We start from the raw sequence: 21,047 nt of genomic DNA on the forward strand, positions 1-21,047 counted from the left end.
TATTATTGATTTTAGCCAAGAATTACGTATATTACGTTGATGTATTACAATTTACCAACTTACTGAATTTTCTGTTGCTATATCGCGTAGATGTACACTTCTAAAAGTTTACCATAATTTTCAATTGACATTACGGATAAAGCATTCAGTCGTTCTTGTGTCATTGTTGAACGGATTTTTTTTTTTTTTTTATCAAAGAGAGTTTGGAAGATGAATGTCCACTTTCATAGACTGTGACTGGCAGTGTTAAGAACAATCGCAGAGCAGCTGAAACATTGACAAATGCTGACTGTACAACCTCGAGTGTTTATGGACATGAGAATCACGATCCAGCTTCAGATAGGTTACCTTTTCTGAGAAAGTTACAAATTCATCCTTGCAGTGATGTTCCAAGTTATCAATGTGTGTGGGTTTTTTTTCACCAAACTCAGCTGTTCAGGCATCTCCGCGATTCCCATAAATCATAATGTGAACTGCTTATCATGGGTAGGATCTATCAGGTTTGTCGGCTTTTCAGTGCTTAAGGCGTCGGCGTATAGGAGAATCCGGTCCTGATCTGTTAATCATGAAGCAGTTAAAAATTCCATTGACGAATTTGCCGATATAATAACTAATAAAAACCTTTCTCCTGAGCATATTTAAAATCATAATTTGCTTTGTACTGGCGCTAATTTCGCGGGAAAACATAACAAGACACAACTAACACCACAGTCGGACGAAAGAGAGTTGAGTAAGCGAAACTATATATTTCGATTGCTAACTGCAATCCTCTTTAGTACAGTCGGACGAAAAAAAGAGTTGAGTAAGCGAAACTATATATTTCGATTGCTAAATGCAATCCTCTTCAGTAGTTATCGTAGCGTGTCTGTGAGACGTTTTACTGCAATCCTCTTCAGTAGTACTACTGAAGAGGATTGCAGTTAGCATTCGAAATGCAGTTTCGCTTACTCATCTGCTTTCGTCCGACTGTGGTGTTAGTTGTGATTTACAAATGCTACTGCATTTCTCACCAATGTCCGATATGTATGAAGGGTGTATATAATTTACCTGTTCATTATTATGTAAACAAGAAAATATGGGTAACCCGAGAAATGCTTTTTGACTGTTCCAATAACCATTTTGTACCATAATAATAACGAGACTTTAAACCAGGTATACTCGTACACATAACCCAAATAACAGCCAAAGCAAATATGGTAATGGAAATAATAAAAATGCTTTTTTCCTATATGACGAAAGAGATTTTCCTAACCACGTATAAGACCCGCATTAGGCTTATTTTAGATTATGAAGTCACAAGTCGGTCCCCACAATTAGTCTATCTGTATACCAAGGGGCTTCCCCCCCTCCCTTAGCAGGGAGGTAACCAAAGTCAAAAGGCATATATCCACCCCACTCACTTCATACCCACCAATTCCACTCCCATCCACCCCCCCCCCTCATCTTAGCTCCTCATGGATGACGGGTCATCCCTGTATCCCGCCTACTTTACTGGGTCAGAAGCAATTAGCAAAGGACACCTAGTAAAGGACATACACTTAGGAAAAGGACATAAAAGTAATTGAGCAAGAACAACATCGTGTGACTAAGTTGGTACCAGAACTCGCCGACTTGTATGAAGATAGATACAAAGCATTAGGACTGTAAACACTATATGATAGAAGAGAAAAGGGGGTATAATAAAGGTACATAAAATCCTCAACGGTTTAGAAAACAACTTTAAATTTAGAACAACGGGACTAAGAGAGCACTCGATGAAGCTAAGCCGGAGTATTGGAGGGCCACTTTTAAAGAAAATTAATATAAGATAAGAATTGTAAAGGAATGGAATGAGGTACCTAACATAGCCAGTTTTAAAGAAAGATGATTGTCACAATATACTGTATAGTGTAAGGCTCTCGTACTTTCTCGCGGGAATGAGGGCAGGAAAAGGTGATTTCTTCGTTGTCCCGTTAGTTATTTCTAGGTAAGCAGCACAAGCTAATTGCAGGCAAACTGGACTGGAAGAAAATGACAAAATTCTGTTGGTTCGCACATCCCCCTGCCGAACTTCTGATAAAAAGTAATATTTTTGGCATTTATTTGCCTGTTAACGCGAAATCCATTTTACAGCCTTCTGAGAAAAATATTTTAAGCTTGATGAAAAACAAATATTAATATAATTTTATGAACTGTGCTCTCTGCAGTCAACAGAGGAGTAAAACTGCTGGACTTTCTTTAAGAGTTCAATGTTAAAGGATGCCCTTTACGCATTTTCAAATGGTTGGAGTGATGATAAATCAACAGTAATAAATGCTTGGCACAATTTTTTGCTTGAAACGATGTTTGATGAAAATTATCCTCTAGATTACAAATTTAAAGGATTTCGTTTCATCAACGAGATAAGCTTCGTAACTTTGGTCACATAAAAAAATATTTCCCCGCCCGACCCAATTTTCCTTGGAGAGAAAAAAAAAAAAAAAAAGAAAAAAAAAAAAAAAAAAAAAAAAAAAAAAAAATTATATATATATATATATATATATATATATATATATTAGCCCCCTCAAAAAAGTGGCCAGCCCCCCCCCCCCAACTGAAATGAGCAAATTGAAAATTTAAAACACTCATTGAAATAATTTTATTAAGTGGAATTTTTAATTGCCAGGGCTAAAGATTTGTCAGCCATCAGTGCTAGCCCTACCATTAACCCCCTCCCCTTCTGAAATGAGGATAATATATGTGTATTATCATGTTACTATTAGCCCCCCAAAAATTTGCTCAGCCCCCCTAAGCCTCCCCAACTAAAAATTCCTGGTGCCGCCGCTGGCCGGAGTGTTTGGTTTACGGCATTTTTTATGTATTTTATCTAAGCTAGCATAGTGTAATAGGGCAGTTCTTCCCTTTAAAGCCCTTTCTGAAGTCTACGCAGAATTCTCTGACGGAAATTTGACGGGCCGCTACACGAGTCATGCAGGCGTTCATTTGTCAAAGTTCTAGCTGGTGAGTTTGCATGTTAAATGAAAAAAAAAAAAAAAAAAAACGCCCGACCCGCCTCCCCCCAGAAGCAAGGACGACAACAATTTTGTACATGTGGCCTTACGATAAAAGATTCAGACGGAAATGTAAATAAGTTAGTTGACATTGAAAAGATGACAGTGACAATTATGCACATATTATGCACCCCATGTGTGATTGTGAAATTGCTGGTATGGTGTTAAATATGGAGTTGGGAGATAGGGTTGATGAAAGAGTATTAGGATGGTTTGGACACATGGAAAGAATGAGTGAAGAAAGACTAGTAAAAGAGGTATGGAAGGCAGATGTGGAGGGAGTGAACATGAGGGGACGTCCTAGGATGAGGTGGATGGATGGGGTGAAGGGGGCTTTGGGGAAGAGGGGAATGTCTGTTGAGGAAGGACGGGAGAGGACAGAAGACAGGGGTGAATGGAGAATGGTTGTATATGGATGATGTTGTGATTGCATTAGGTGGAATGGGCGGGGGGTGGGGGGGTGAGGTAGTGTGTGTGAGCAAATTTTGACGCAGCCCGAAGGGATTTCTCCCCGTCCTCTCCTTTTATGCAATGGGGGGACGGAGAGGGGTGGTCTTCGATTTAATGAAGCGGCCTTGCTGTGGATGTGCTGTGTCTTGCGACACTGCTTCTATGGTACTCTAAGTTGCTAGCATTATGCTACATGTAGATTCAGATAAATGCATAGTTAAAATTTCTGTATGTACGTATGTACATGCGTGTTAAGGGCCCCATTCACGACAACGATTTTCAACCCCAACCCAGATTTCCAACCCCAACCCAGACCAAAATTTCTCGTGGATGGGCTCCAACAACCTACATCGCAACCCCGATTTGCAGGTCGTGGTTGGGGTTGGAGTCGTTCAGATTTTCCTGATATTTTGTGGGCGGAGCTTTATGTCTGTGTTGGGGTTGGAGTGGTGGATGGGTGCGGACAACCAAATCTATCACTTGTGCCCAAAATTTCGTACCGTGCGTTTGTAGCTATAGTTGTGCTGGCTAACTAAAAAAAATGGAAGCGTACAGTAAATATTTCGTAAGAGGGATTATTGAGATATACCGTCAACATCCATGCCTATGGAAAGTTAAAAGTAAAGAATACTCGAATAAAATAATGAAATACTCGTTTCAAAATTTAAGTTGTAATAGCCTTCCTCATCATCGTATCCTGTTTTTTTTTTTATGATTGGTGTTACCAAGGACAGAAGTTTTAAAAATGTGGATTCATATAGTCTTTAGGCTCTAGTCTCAGTTCCTCTAATAATTGATTATGGGATAGCTTGTTTCTTTTTTGAAGCCAAGACTTACACCACTTTGACTTTTTTTTTTTTTTTTAGCTTTCTATCTGCCTCTAAAAAAACAGCAATATTAAAAAGATCGTCAGAGTCGAGATCAGACATCTTATCACAATAGAACTGCGGATCAACTGCGAAAAATTGGATAATTGGTTGTTGCAGTGAGTGGCGAAGCCGCCAACCACAACTCCAACCCCGACCATGTTCGAAATCTGGGTTGGGGTTGAAAATCGTTGTCGTGAATGGGGCCCTTTAGCATGAATGTTCCAGAATTTCCTAATTGCCATTGGTACATCTTAAGTAATTATAGAATTATTTGTAATGCGAAAGTTGAGTGAATGGGATATAGATCTTTATTACTATCAAATTTGAAGTTGTCATGTAACTGAAAGTGTATGAATGTAAATTTCTGTGTGCGAGTGAATAATTAAAATAATTGTATAAATTAGATTTAGCAACTGTTTTTGGATCAGACCACCCGGCGCTTAGTCACGCATGCAGTGAACAGCGTGAGCTCTCATAGGGTGCATATCAGGTCATTTTACTTGACTGTGGTGAAAGAGTGTGAAGACGTAGATTGTACTTTTCACGTACAATATATTAACTCTTGACGTGCAGCGTTTTCCTCCACCTTATTGTTAACCAAACAATAAATGGTGGCGCGGTGTCGAAAAGTTATAAGTGCTTTCCAAACGCCCTATCCACAAGTACCGACCAACGCGAACGTCTTCGGTGCTACGTGCTTCAACCTGCATTGTCTACAACAGTGTGCAGAACTAGGTGAACCCTATTACAGTGCAATCTTCGGTGAACGACCTACAATTCTACATACCCTACACGAGTGCCAGTGGTATAAGGTCACCTCACCACGCTACCTCCAACCACGTTCATCTATACCCAAGCTACCAACCGTCTTCCACTCTCACCCTCACCCTCGAAACTCGCCCCTAACCCAACTGTCATCACCCGTGCGGTTGAGCTCACAAACAGGAACTCCCTGTCAGTCATACGCGTAGGTCAGCAAAATTACCCCAGACGCGTATTTCGAGTCACATCTCCTTCTCCAAGTGGACTACGACAGTATCCGGTCTCTGCTACACTTCTCCACTTCCCAAGTGGACTTCCGGACCACGAGCGTTGAAATCTTCCGCTCCAGCATCAACCACCTTCCACGGCCGTGCTGTGCTGTGCCGCGACGTGCTGTGACGTGCCGTGACGTGACGTCCACCACCTCCATCCGCTCTCCGTTCCTCACAACGGCCCCGCCGACTACATCTCACGAAACCTCCACTGCACCCCAACCACCTCCGCCTCCCGCTCTCACCTCTCCGGCACCCCCCCCCCCGACGTTCGTCTCTGTTCCACGACGATTCACATCGTTTCGTTGAACCCCTCCTCCATAAGTGACATTCTTGAACTTAAAATCGTGTGTTCCAGTGCTGTTATATATTAACTCTTAACATTACAGTGTTTGTGTGATTTAGTTATAAATTGCTTTCACAAACAATCGTGTTACAGTTTTGTTGTTTACGTCATTACTATTACTATCTGCATTTTGTGTATACATATGCCATATTCAAATATTTGTCTTCAAAATTCCTTACAAGTCCTATACTATTTCTTTGCATTGTGTATATTTACCTATAATTCTGTGTGCCTTTACTAAAATCTTCCACTGTTTACAGCAAAATCCAGTTCTCTTCCATTCCACCTATGTGTTTCGATCCCTCTGTGTCTTCTCTCTACATCTCAAGACGTCTTCTCATATTTCTAAGGTAAGTGGAAAACCTTTTGGCAGGGAGTCCATCCCATATGACAGACTTTCCTTGCGATCCTTTTCGCAGCCCCTCCCTCAATATTCTACCTACATCCATGGAATCAACACCTTCACCTCATCCCTCCCCAAGATTCTTATCTCTACTCAGTGTCACTAGACGACCTTCCACCCCTACCTCCTTCTCCGTTCTCATCCCCAAGTTTGAGCCCTACCAACATGGCTTCTTCCTCAACCCAACAACCCCGTCAACTCATGACTATTGTACACGACACGGTAGACGTACCCAAATTTACAGGATCCAATATCCCCTTCCATTCATTCCTTAACAATGTCGAAGCGGCTATTAATCGTAGAAATTGCACTACTGATGATGAAAAACTCAGTGTCCTACGCAGCTTTGTTGATCTAAACTCCGTAGCCGGAGACATCCTGCAAACGGATGCGTTTCAGGAATGTAAAAATTATTCTGCTTTTGTTGACTTAATTAAGTCTCACTTTGGCCAACACACTACACTTGGTGTTCTCACTCCCCTATATGACCTTGCCTTACAAATCAACTCTCCTCCTTATGTCAGAAAAGAAAAAGCTGCAAGACTTGCTTCAGATCTAAAAGCCCGTCTAAAATCCACACTAGAATCTTCCAACTGGGTTGATACAGATGGAAAATCTCCCTTAACCAGGTTGCATCCCTCTTTGCTTACTTTCACTTTCTTTCTCTTCTCCATCCAGACACCTTAAACAAAACTAAATCCATACAATTCACTCCAAATATGACCATCTCAACCTTGTCTCATCAGATCCAAGAGTCACCAAAGACACTGACAGACATTGATGCCCAGCCAGCCCCTATCCCCAAACCTACTTTAGCAATTGCACATGTGTCCCGATCTGCCTCTCGGCATAAATCCACCTTCCGTCCCAGATCTATTTCTCGACCTAGACAAAGATCCTTCTCACGTTCCATGGTTACTTGCTATTATTGTAAAACCCCTGGCCACTATGCTAACAAGTGCGATCTTCGTCTCTCCACTCCTGATAAAGATTGCCCCGTCCATGGCAAATGTTTCCACACGGCTGCAGAATGTCGTGTTTTGAACTCCAACCCCTCTCAACAGACTTTCTCTTCCCGTCGGAGTTCCCCTTCTTCTTCTCCTAAATGACTATCTCCTTCTCTTTTTCTCAGGACAACCCCTCCTAGCATGCATTTCCCATCCCCACCACCCACCCTTCCCATTTGTACTCTTTCTAACTCTAACACATGGTCCAATGCTATTTCCATTCCTGCTACTGTGCATACCATTCCTATATCTCTCTTCATAGATACTGGTTCTCCTGTAAATATCATAACTTCTTCCACCTTCCACAAACTCCGCCTATCCTATAAGCATGTTACAATCTTGGAACCTTCCGACCTCCAACTTACTAACGTAGATGGTGTTCCATTTCCAGTTTTAGGTAAGATCCATCTTCCAATAATTCTTCATCCTCACAGTCAAGAGATCCATATCCCTCTATATGTGGCTGATGTACAGTTTCCTGCAGATGTCCTTCTGGGACTAGACACTATGCAACAATATGGAATTAGCGTCTTTCCCCAACGTCATGGCATTGCTTACGGTCGTCATTTTATTCCAGCCCTACACTTGGCGACTACTTCTCATCCACCTTCTGCACTTCCCACTTCTGCAAATTCCCCCTCCCACAGCATGCCTACTGTGTCAGTGCCCACTATTGTTGCTCCTCCTACCCCCTCTACCCAGATTCAGAAAACTCAAACAGAGAGTACTTCCTCCCTTTCTCCTCTAGCTCCCACGTCCCAGGATACTGTACAACCATCATCGGCACCTTCTCTTCAGAATTCACTTCCTCCTTCTAGTGAACCTACCTTGCTCAAAGTTCCCACCCGTACAAAGCGTTTGCGTTCTTCTCGCATGCCTAAATCAAGGAAAATGAATACCAAATGTTCTCCCCCTTCTACAGAATTCTCTCCAACAGAAAGCCAGATTTCTCCTTCCTTGGATGATTTAGTAATTACCTCCTCCCCTGTCTCCGATGTGCTTTCCACAATGTGTCGTACTACTCATGCAGTGTTAACAAGAACCGTGACTCTTCCACCACATGAGTATTTCAAAGTGCAGCTTCGCATTTTCCAAGCTCCGGAATGTGATGTTCTCTGTATGCCAGAATCCACATGTGTCAAAGGCATATCACTTATTTCAGCCTTATGCACTACCTCCAAGAAAGGTCATACTTCTTTTCTTGTTGCCAATGACACTCATGCTCCCCTCCACCTCAAACTTGGTACTAACTTATGTGATTTTCTTGTGTATCCTTCAAGAGTAAAAGTCATTGATGACCAAAATTCTTCCTTGCCAGTTTGTAACATTAACTCCGATGTGCATCATGCACAGGTTCCTATTGAAGCATCTCACTTCAAACCCCTTGACTTCCCCGATGCTCAACAGGATTTAATTTCCTTATGCAATGCCTTTCGCCATGTCATTGCTTTGCCAGGTGAATCCCTAGGTTCTACGGACCTCATTCACCACCACATTCCCCTTCGTGATGGCTCTAAACCTTGCTACATTCCAGCTTATAGACTGCCGCACAGTATGCGCAAGATTGTGGACAAACTCATTGCAGACATGCTTGCCCAGGATATCATAGAACCGTCCATTTCCGAGTGGAATTTTCCCCTATTTGTTGTTCCCAAACCAGATGGTACATTTCGCCCTGTTGTTGATTTTAGAGAGCTTAACAAAATCACTGTCCCCGAAAGGACGCCCATTCCCGTTCTCCAGGAAATCCTACATTCTGTTGGTCAGAATAACACACTCTTTTCAACTTTAGACCTAATGTCAGGATATTTTCAAATTCCTCTTGCTCCGGAAAGCAGACCTCTAACAGCCTTCTCTACCCCTTCTGGTCATTTCCAATTCAAACGTTTGGCTATGGGTCTCACCTCTGCTCCTTCTGTCTTTACACAGCTTATGTATACCGTACTTGATGGCTTAATTGGTAAAAATGTCTTCATGTATTTGGATGACATCATAATAGCTTCCAAATCCGTACCCGACCACATTCACACCCTTCAACAAGTCTTTTCTCGTCTTGCAGATGCCAACCTAAAACTCAAACTCAACAAATGCTCCTTTCTTAAGAAAGAAATTCGTTTTCTTGGACATGTACTAACTTCTAACTTCTGATGGCATTCTTACGGTTCCTGATAAAGTCAAAGCTGTTGCTGACTTTCCTCATCCAACAGACCTTGAGCACCTTCGCTCCTTCCTTGGTCTTTCGGGTTATTACCGTAGGTACATCCGCAATTATTAAAAAATTGCAGCCCCTCTTACTTCACTGCTAAAGAAAGATGTACCTTTCCACTGGTCATCTGCCCAGGAACAAGCCTTTGCAGACTTGAAGAATGCCCTTACCACTGCTCCTGTCTTAGCTTTCCCAAACTATGACTTACCCTTTATTCTCTACACCGATGCCTCATTCCAAGGTCTTGGTGCAGTCCTCATGCAAGAACATGACACACACCTTCGTCCTATTGCCTTTACCAGCAGACTCCTTAACAAAGCTGAACGTAACTATTCTGTCACAGAAATTGAAGCTCTTGCTGTAATATATGCTCTTAGACATTTTAAGGAAATCATTCTAGGCTACCCTGTCACAGTCCATACAGACCACCAGGCACTTCTTCAACTTTTCAGAGGCAAGAACTTGTCCGGGAAACTTGCTCGCTGGTTCTTGACTATTCAAGAATTCAATCCCACCTTCTCATATGTGCGTGGATCAGCAAACCATGTTGCAGACGCACTTTCTAGAAATGTTGCTGCTATCAATTCCCTCCTTCAGCCAGTCACTCTTACTCATGCGCGTATACAAGCAGCTCAAAGATCCGACCCAATGTGGAAACGTGTGATATTCTCTCTCGAGTCAGGAGATACATCTGATCTTACTGACTTACCTACCTCCTTGGACCACTTCAGACTTGTCGATGACGTTCTTTATCATGAAACCACACTTTCCAACAAGCATGAACCAAACAGACTTGTACAACAACTCGTAGTTCCTTCTGACTTAGTACCTGAAGTTCTGTTCCTTTTACATGATTCTCCACTCGCTGCACATCCAGGAAAAGACAAATGCTTAACACAGGCCAGACTTCAGTACTTTTGGCTTACCATGAGAAAGGATATCCATAACCACATTGACGCCTGTCATTCTTGTGCTAGCCATAAAGGTCATATTCAGAGTAAAGTTCCCATATTGACATACCCAATCCCTAGCAAACCCTTTGATATGGTTGCAATTGACCTTCTCAAATTACCACTCACTTCTAGTGGAAACCAGTACCTGTTTGTGTGTATGGATCATTTTTCCAGATTCTGCATACTTGCACCTATCCCAGACAAGACTGCGACAACAATTGCAAAGACATTCATTGACAAAGTTATTTGCCCCTTCACTACTCCCAAAGTTCTTCTCTGTGACAATGGCACGGAATTCAACAATGAGATTCTTTCAAATATTTGCAAATCCTTTCAAATCACAAAATGTAATATTGTTGCATACCACCCCAGTTCAAATGGCCTTGTTGAACGCCAAAACAGAAAGATTCTCAATGTTCTCCGACACCTCGCTTCTGACCTCCATCTCTCCTGGGATCACCATGTCCCTATGATTCAGTCTTGCCTTAACAGTGCCATCAATAGGTCCATATCAGAGTCGCCTCACTTTGTCATCTTTGGCTCCGACAAGCGACTCCCATATGACCTTCTTGCTTCAGAAATAGGTCCCATTTACAACCTTGATGATTTTGTAAAGGTTTCACTTTCAAATTTCAGCTCTCTCTTCAAGAGAATTACTCAGTCTCTTTCTCTCGCTAAAGACGAGATGGCCCGTCTTCACAATAAAAATGCGAGAGAATCTACCATTGCAATAGGTGACATTGTATATGCCCAGAACCATTCTCCATCTTCCAAACTTTCACCAAAATTCCTTGGTCCCTTCCGTGTCCTCACACTAGAACCTACAAATAAAGTCAAAGTAAAACACTTACATTCAGACACAGAATCCATCATGCACCTGGACACCCTTAAGCTTTTCTCTCAAGGTGTAGACTGTGACAATGACCCTCCGACTCCCACAGAACCCCTTCCTCCCTCCCCTCCTATTTCAACATCTCGTCTCCCACCCATATAATCTTCAGAGCCGTCATACTTCTTGAGCTTTCATTCCCTTATAACTGCCAAAAATGTTCTCCACTACCGTCCTCTGAAATTTTAATGTTCCATGTATGTTCTCCATGTAATTATATATGTTCATATGCCTGCATGTACAAATTGAAAATATCTTCTTGTACGTTACATTGTAAGTCGCTGAGGCCAGCTCCTTCCACGTGGCCGAGCGTTTATTGTACTCTAAGTTGCTAGCATTATGCTACATGTAGATTCAGATAAATGCATAGTTAAAATTTCTGTATGTACGTATGTACATGCATGTTAGCGTGAATGTTCCAGAACTTCCTAATTGCCATTGGTACATCTTAAGTAATTATCAAATTATTTGTAATGCGAAAGTTGAGTGAATGGGATATAGATCTTTATTACTATCAAATTTGAAGTTGTCATGTAACTGAAAGTGTATGAATGTAAATTTCTGTGTGCGAGTAAATAATTAAAATAATTGTATAAATTAGATTTAGCAACTGTTTTTGGATCAGACCACCCGGCGCTTAGTCATGCATGCAGTGAACAGCGTGAGCTCTCGTAGGGTGCATATCAGGTCATTTTACTTGACTGTGGTGAAAGAGTGTGAAGACGTAGATTGTACTTTTCATGTACAATATATTAACTCTTGACGTGCAGCGTTTTCCTCCACCTTATTGTTAACCAAACAATACTTCTGACCCAGGGCAGTGGACAAGGTGCAGGGATGACCCGTCATCCAGGAGGTGCACAGATAAGAGGGAGGGTGGAGGGGTGTGGAGTGTATTCAGAGATGGAATGAGTGGAAATGATTTTATGCCTTCCCCTTTTTGGGTACCTCCCTTGTAAGGGGGAAAAAACCTTGGTATATGTATGTGTTAAATATAGAAAAAAAGCAAGGTAATGATGATGTGAACACTGCCGAAAAAAATCTTTTTAGACGATATGAAAATGTGATCAATTAATTGCTGGCATTGAACAATATGCATTTATACCTGAGCAAGAGATTATGACAGTTTAGGCAACTTAATTATGTTATCTTTATTATTACTTATTCCACTGCATAGTTTACCAACTTATTACTGTAGCATATGAATATCTACAAACTGTAATGACATTTATAGTCTTCCATTATCCTAGTGTGAGTAGTCATCTCTGTATATAACAGGCTTTGTGTAACAGACGTCACGCGAGAACTTTCCTAGCTGTCGACTGCAGGCCAATTGCGTTCGAATGTGAATATTAGCGACTGTATTTTCATTTACTCCATTTTGTCATTTACCAGTTTATTAATGTCATTAATTGACTTTCTTTATTTCACATTAGTGTGGATAATCATACGTTTTTCTGCAGAAACATTACAATGTGTATTTATGGCTTAATTTATTCCCACTTTATGTTTTTGATTATCTATTATTTATAACTAAAATTTAATGATACTGTCATTTATACGTTTTTGCTGCAGTAGTGATTTTCGAATATGGGGTACTGCCCAGACTTCACTGGGGCAGCTAGCATTTGTTCCAAAATCCGAACAATTCCGAAATTCAGAATATAGTTGGCCCCAAGGGTTTTTTGGATAAAGGATTGTGTACTTGTACAATAAATATCCATGATAGTTTTTTCATTTTATTGAAAGCTGCATTTTTGAGGCATGCAAGAAATTAATTACTTTTGCAGGACTCGTATACCTCCACCATATTCCCTACTATCCATCACATTTCAAAACTGCAAATGGGTTTACATTGTGACATGTCAAAAGAAAATACATTTAAAGAAAACACAAAACTCAAGAAAGAAAAATAATATATGTATCACAAGTCTAGCTGCAATAAACTTTCATGCATTTCTTTTATATTTCTAAAGAATATTTTGCATTTTAACAAGGTACAGATGCTTGTTTATCAATGTATCCATTTACAGCTGATTACTGCAACATCATAGGGTCAAAGACGTATTACGACCTTATAGGTGTGTACCATGCCTGGAATTAAGTTAAATTCAGATTCCCAATCACTAATGACAAACTTCATCAGTTATTTCATCACAAAACCTGCTTCCAAGTTGCTTTTCTTGTTTCTTTAATCATGAAGAAAAAGGTAATGTTTAGTTGCATCTTTGCAGGGGGGGGGACTACATACTTTTATTTTTGGTGTAATAATGAATACTAGGTGCTAGAATCTTAAGTATTTACAATTCAATGCTCATATGGTGGATTTAATATTAAAAAAGGGGCAAAAAGGGAAGTGCCATTACCTGCGGGAATTAAGTAGAAAACAAAATGCAAGACATATATGAGCAACTGATTAACAAAGAAACTAAGGAGATGATCTTTTTTTATTCAAACAATCGCAACCAAAATTTGGAAACCAGAAATGTCACCAAATCAATGACAATTACTATAGCAAATATATGCCATAATCCTCATAACAACCCAAAGTAGCCAAGACATAAATCAACAATAGTTTTCTACCATAATTTTGGCTGTAAGTATGACTTGCATTGGAATGGTTTACTTTGTCATCTTCCTCCCATAGTCCTTACTACTCATTTTCTATTCTTTGGTATGTACTTGGGATGAACAGAAATACACTACAGGACTTAGAATACACGAAATCATCTTTGGAGTACCAATAATAAAGCTAAAGTACAAGTTAAAATACATTTCCTATTGCATATGTATGGCTTCCTTGTCTTACGCAAGACAACGTCCAAGTATGAAAAAAGATTACTTAGGCATCCTGATGAATATAAAATTTTTGCCTAAATATTTCCTGTGCTCTTGGACCACAAAACACACAAAAGGAAAAGTATATGCATTCAGGAATCAAGTCATCCTTCCAACCCTTTAATATCTTTGGTCAACTTCACAATCCCCTAAACATGCATTTAGCATAAATGAGTGTGCATGCATACATATTCAATCTGTTGCATGTATTTACCTAATAGTATGTGTATATGTGTGTATTTACCTAACTGAAGTACACAGGAAAGGAGTTATAATGTCCCATCTCTTTCAATCAATACATTGCCCCTGGTCTCTCTAGTAGAAGACCTACAGCCTCCAGTTGGGACAAGTCACTAAAGAGAAGATATAATGTGTTGTTGTCTAGGGATTATTAGTGAGGGGCATTGAAGTATGAGGTACTTTGCGTCTTGTGTGGTCACATTTGGTGCAGTTTGAATCTGTGGTCAAACCCATTCCCATCTCTTTTTCTCCAATTATCATTCATGATTATGGGTTTAACTTGGATTATATTAGCTTCTAATCTATTCCTGGAATTACATCTGTATGGAAAGTTGTATTTCTTGACATCCTTTAGATATTTTTGTTTTCCACAACACTTGTCCTATGTCTTGAACACTACTATCAATTCACCTCTTATTCCTTTCCTTCATTGATGGAAGGTACTTACAATCCTTGAATATTTTATCTGCATGGTTAGGAGCCAATTTGGTTGTTGCTCTGTATTCTTTCAATCTGGAATATATCCTTCACCCAATGCAAGACAACACTATTAATGCATATTCCAATCTAGGGCAGATCTGACATTTTATTTTTATTATTATGATTATTATTATTTTCATTATCCTTAAGTATCCAATTTTACATACAATCAGGTCCTAGAGCTTTCCTTATGTCTATATTTTCCAGAAGTTTGTGCAGTTCCTTTGTTGTATGTGTATATACAGTACGTGTGGATGCATATATATATATATATATATATACACACACACATGCATACATGTCTGTGTATGTGATGGATGGATGGAGTAATGGGAGCCTTGGGTAAAGGGGAATGTCTGTTGAGCAGGGGAGGGAGAAGGCAAGAGAGATGCAAGAGGAAAATTGTTGTAAAAGGACAATAAATTGACACGGCCCAAAGGGATTTCTCTTTATCTATCTTCTCCATTTACTTGTAAGGGGACAAGATGGGAGGATCACCATTTGAAGTGGTGGGGGATAAAACAGATTAGACAATTGGGCCCAGTTGTGGATGTGCTATGTCTTGCTGCATTACTTCTAACCAGGGCAGTGGGTGGGGGAGCAGGGATGGCCCTTTGTCCCCAAGTAGTTAAGAAGGAAGGGAAACAAATGTATGATAGATGGGTGTAGGATGGGTACATGGCTTGGCTGGTTACTTTCCTTATATTGGGAAGAAGCCTTTTGGTATGTGTGAAAGGGTAGACTGGAAAGCAACTAGGCTCATGGGGTCCTCGGTTCAAGGTCCTGTCTCTTATTCCCCAACTATCATACTTAGATTTAATGAATTTAACACTAAGTATGATAGATGGAGAATAAGAGATAGGATCCCACGGGTGTAGATCCCTTCCTGTATACTACATTAGATAAATACATGCAGAAATGTAAGTAAAATTGTGTGTATATGCACCCTATGTATTATGCATAATTATATATGTATATATTTATATGTAAACACCTATTACATATATAAATATGCATATTGACAAGCACATACATCAGATGAATGTACTGCACTGACTGCCTACCACATCAAGGTTATTCAGAGAAGAGCTGTCATCACAATGGTAGGACAAAATAACAAAATGATATCTGTGTTTGCATATCTCCCTTCTATCATGGAACAACACAACCTACACTGTAAGTGTGTGTGTGTGTGTGTGTGTGTATGTGTGTGTGTGTGTGTGTGTGTGTGATTTACCACCATGGTCTTGGATCACATGTTGGAATCTTGATCATGTATGTGTGTGTAAGTGTGTGTGAGAGATTGGCTTGATATTACCTGAAGTAACAAGTTACAAAAGACTTACACCAATCCTTTATGATTCCTTGGAAGTCTGCCTCCATTTTCTCTTATCACATGGTTTATCCTTACGACTATCACAAAATTAAAATGACTGACCCAAGATTCACTTATAAAATTTGAGCTCTGATTCGACAACATCCTTGAAGAGGTCATCGACTTCAGAAATCCTACTTGGGTCAAAATTCTGTAGGTATGCCTCAGTCTCCTCCACACATTTAGATTCCAATTCCTTGAGAGTGTCGGCATTGGTCCAGCCGTTCGCAAGTGCTGCCTGATGGCGACGATATAGAAGGTGTGAGCGATCCACAACTGAGCTAAATCTTGGAGTCATCTGCAAGAGGATTAATTCACCTTGAATCGTAAGCCTGCTTTCAGGAACTACTACAAGATTTTCACTTATTCACCATAAAATTACCATGATGCATTTCTTTTACCAGCACATCTCTTCCAAAGGTGGTCTATCTATATACTAAGGGTATCTTCCTCCTTATAAGGGAGGTAACCAAATCAAAGGCAAGCACCCACTCCCATCCACTACCCTCTTTTCCCTCTTATCTTGGCTCTTCATGGATGAAGTGTCATCCCAGACTAGTAACTCCTACCTTCTCAGCATTTCATCTCCAACACATTCAAATATCCTCCTCTCTTCATCTATGTTCCATGTTTCTGCCCCATACATTGCTGATGGCACAATCACCCCTTCATACAATCTCCTCTTACCATCCACTCCCAAATGTCTATTTCTCATTACACTTTTTAATCCCCAAGGCATTTACTTGTTTCAATCTACATTCTATCTCCACCTCCACTCCTCCCTTTCCCACCACATTTGCACCCAAGTATCTAAAGCTATCCATTTCCTCCTGTCTCTCTCCTTTAATACTCACTTCCAATTTGCTGCCAGATTCTCCCCATGTACATCTCATCACCTTACTTTTACTCACATTTATCTTCAACTTCCTTCTTCCACACACCTTCCCAAACTCTGTTACTAACTTCCTTAATCCCTCTGATCCTGCCATGAGTGCAGTGTTGTCAGCAAGCAACAACTGGCTTATCTCCCATTTTCTTTTACCATCTCCAATCCCTGGTCCATTACCCTTGCATTTACCTCTTGCACCACCCTATCCATGTATAAATTGAACAGCCAAGGTAACATGACATCCCTGGCAAAGTCCCAACTTAACCCCTTCAATACGGGCCAAAATCTCGCAGGCAGCATTAGCTGCCACACGTGCAATGTAGCGTCATAATACTCGCATTATAAAAAATAAAGTTACCGCAGTATTGCTCGTTCTCTTTCACCCGTGAATTTTGATAACCATAGAAAATATGATGAAGCCAGTTTACAGAGTATGGGGGTCACGCAGGTACAACTACAATATATATAATCAAGATGCCGACATCGGCATCCTCGCGTACCCACTTGCTCCACATGACACCTACGTAGGCGTCATCATATCAAAGGGGTTACACCTCAAACCTCTCACTCTTTCCATTTCTAACACAGGCTCTACTACTATTGTAAAAAGCTTTCTCACATATACTCACCACAAAAATCTGATCCATGTAACCCCTACCTGTCCTAAACCCACACTGTTCTTCACCAATTACTCCCTCTGTTCCTCTCCTAATCCTCTGTCAAAATCCTCCCATAAGCCTTCCCAACTACACTCAACAAACTGATCCCTCTGAAACTACTACACTCCCTTGTAAAGTGGAACTATACAGCCACTCCAGTCCTCTGGCACTATACCCTCTTTTAGATACACATTAAACAACCTCACCAGCCAGTCCACCATCACTGTACCTCCCTTTATTAGACACTCCTCATGACACCCACCTAACCCAGGTGCCTTATCTGCTCTCATCATTTCAGTAACTACTTTCACCTCATCTTTCTTTCTCTTCCATTTTCCTCATTCATCACTGTCAATTTCTTAACATTTCCCACTGCAACTACCTTTCCCTCTCTATCCTTCTTCACATTTAGCAACTCCCTAAAATACTCTGACCATCTTCCTGTTACTGCTCTCTTCCATTATTATCTCTCCACCTGCACCTTTTACCTTTTCTTCTCTACTTCATTCGCCTCCTCTTACTTTCTTAATTTTCTTCCAAAACATCTTTTAATTTCAAAATTTTTCTGTCATTTCACATCTGCTTTCCTCTTTGCCTCCTTTATTTTATGCTTTACTTCTCTTTTCTCTTCCTCCCATATGAGTCTCTCATTCTATTTTGTAAACTAATCTGTGAATGCTCACTTCTCTTTTACAACCTTCTTTGCTTCATCATCCCACCACTTACTACCCTCCCTTCTATTTCCTCCTGTCCTTGTTCCACACACCAACTTTGCACACCTTGTGACTCCCTCCTTGAACCATCCCCATTCCTCCTCCACTCCTAGTTCTATTCTATCCTTCACTCCCACTCCTCTCTCAGCTTCTTCTTGTACTCCTTCCCCTTTTAAGCACTTTCCTCTTTCTCCATCTATCCTCCACTCTCAATTTACCTTCCACCAAAAAATTATCTGATATTCCCCCACTCTTTCTCCTTAGAACATGTACATCCAAAACTCTTCCTACTCTTCTCCTGGTTACCACTATGTAGTCCATTAAAGCCCTATCTACCACTCTTCCATCCACCACCCTCTCCCATGTGTACTTATGCTTAACTTTCTTCCTAAACATTAGATAGGTTCTCAACCTCTGCAGAACAAGCAGGTCTTCATACTCTCGTCTTGCAGGCAAGAAGAAACTAGTCTTCAGAGGCAGAGATACACCCTCACCTTCCCTTATGAGAGTGCCAATTATCCAGTCCACACTGGTTGTTATCAGGTCTCCCAACAAAATCCAAATGGAGTGGACAACTAAAACCATTTTCCCAAACCTGGATGTATGGATAACTAAGAGGATACCTATTTGTGCTTCCTTCTCCACCTAATTATCATCCACACTAGGATTCCCAAGATTCCCACACCTCTTTATACCTTTTCCTCCACTTTCTTTTCCATGTAAACAACTTCATTTCTCTCCATTGTATTTCAGCATTTTTGCTTCTGACAGTTATCAACAAGCTTCTCAAGCATGCATGCCTTTGCTCAATCAATCCCTAACCCGCTGGCTGAGTAGGTTAGGGTGCCATAACTTACGGCGAAGGTCGAGGGAATGGCAGTTCGAACCATGCCACCAGCGAAGTTGAACCAAGGGCATGGTTCATTAAATTCCACACTACACAGTACTCTGTGAGGGGCACCATCCTAGCCTTCCAATATGGGGGAGTTCAAGACGTTAAAACATCACACTTTCTTTTTCACCCTATCTTAGACTTGTACACCCATTTGGCTCTCCTTTCTCCTTCCATTCTACAGACATGACATACCCACACCATCTCAGGATGCCCTATTCAGCCTTTTCTTTGGACTTCCCTTCCACTGACATTTAACTCTTCTATTGTCTGAAATCCTATCCATTCTTCTAAGAAGTTATGTAAAAGAGAAACAATTGTTAAACAAATATCTTTCATCTGCTGGCCTCTTAAAATACTATAGAACAAGTATGAGAAAGTTCTTTAAAATACCTTTGCAGGGTCCTCATCATCAGGGAAAATAGGACTCTGGATAAAGGGCGATATCTTTACGTTGTCTGTGAAGATGAATGGCTTGAAAACTGAGCAAGATGGGTCTGGTGTTCCGGTAAACCAGTGACAGCTTGGTCGTCCAACATCGGGTTTCACTAGTACTGAAACCTTCACCATAAATATAAAATGACAATTGAATATATATTGTATGCCTTAAAGAAAAGAAAAAAAATAATAATAATAATAACAACAATAATAATAATAATAGTAATAATAATAATCCACCTGACCTAACAAACAAGGTGTACCTACTTTACTATTATTTGACAGAAATCTAAATAAGTTTCAATGAAATGGATATAATGGTCAGAAATGAGAATACCTCGCTCTAAACCTTAAAAGACAGAAAGCTTTCCCAAGCTGCATAAAGCTGCCTAGCAAAAGAAGAAAAAGCACACACACAAATACATTTATACATTTACATAATGATATACATCCAGTAAGCCCTAAATGACTAGATACTGGGCTTGGCCTAGGAGATCTGGAATCCGAGTAGTCTCATCTCCCTATGCAGTAATGCAAGGCCACCATGACCTCCAATGGCTCCACCTGAAGTACTGCATCATCAGCAACGGCAAGGTGAGTGACTTCAGTGTTGCTCATAGATGTTCCAGTGTCACTCATCAACAACTTTACCTAATACTCAGACCATGAAGGAGATGAAAAGTGTTGGGGCCAAGATACATTCCTTATATCTGAATTTATGGGACAGAAGCCAAACACATCTTTTCTAGTTTGATTTCTTCATTTAGTTACTTTATTGTTTCCTGGAGTTTCAGGTTTGAAACCAGTTTTGAAGAAGCGTTTGTTAATACTATTGCATTGCTATTTTGGTGGTGGAATTCTGACTTATGCTGCTCTGAATGCTTCATGGGTGGGTAGGTGGGAGTAATTTTTCAATATTTCTAAGGTTTCAATGTAGTGGTACTGAGATACCTCAATGTTAGGATAGGAGATGAACCAAAAGGTGAGTGGTTGGGAAGTGTTGAGTTTCAGGAAAAAATCATAGTGGAGAGCTGATGGTGGAGATGTGTCTAGAAAGAGAGTTGATGATAGCAAATGCAGTGTTTAGGAAGAAAGTCAAGCATAAATACACATGGGAGAGGGTGGTGGATGGAAGGGTGGTAGATAGGGCTTTAATGGACTATATAGTGGTAACCAGGAGAAGAGTAGGAAGAGTTTTGGATGTACATGTTCTTCGGGGAGACAGTGATGGAATATCAGATAATTTTTTGGTGAAAGGTAAGTTGCGAGTGGAGGATAGATGGAGAAGAGGAAAAGGATAGAAGATAGGGATGTGCTTGAGTAAATGCTTAAATGAG

General features: G+C 40.5%; 1 protein-coding gene across 2 annotated transcripts in view; it reads right to left on the minus strand.

Annotated features, from left to right (window-relative positions):
• Positions 1-15,949: 15,949 nt before the first annotated feature.
• The window catches only part of LOC143020716 (secernin-2), a 33,296-nt gene continuing 28,198 nt past the window's right edge, over positions 15,950-21,047 (minus strand). For both annotated transcript variants that reach the window (XM_076177402.1, XM_076177403.1), the window contains exons 7-8: positions 19,666-19,833; positions 15,950-16,417 (exon numbers count right to left, since the gene is read on the minus strand). In XM_076177402.1, the coding sequence (XP_076033517.1) occupies positions 16,190-16,417; positions 19,666-19,833 (396 nt within the window). In that variant the 3' untranslated portion in view covers positions 15,950-16,189. The remainder of the gene's footprint in view (positions 16,418-19,665; positions 19,834-21,047) is intronic.

The sequence above is a fragment of the Oratosquilla oratoria genome, chromosome 40 (assembly GCF_046742065.1).
Source record: "Oratosquilla oratoria isolate Oo_2021 chromosome 40, ASM4674206v1, whole genome shotgun sequence".
Lineage (NCBI taxonomy): Eukaryota > Metazoa > Arthropoda > Malacostraca > Stomatopoda > Squillidae > Oratosquilla > Oratosquilla oratoria.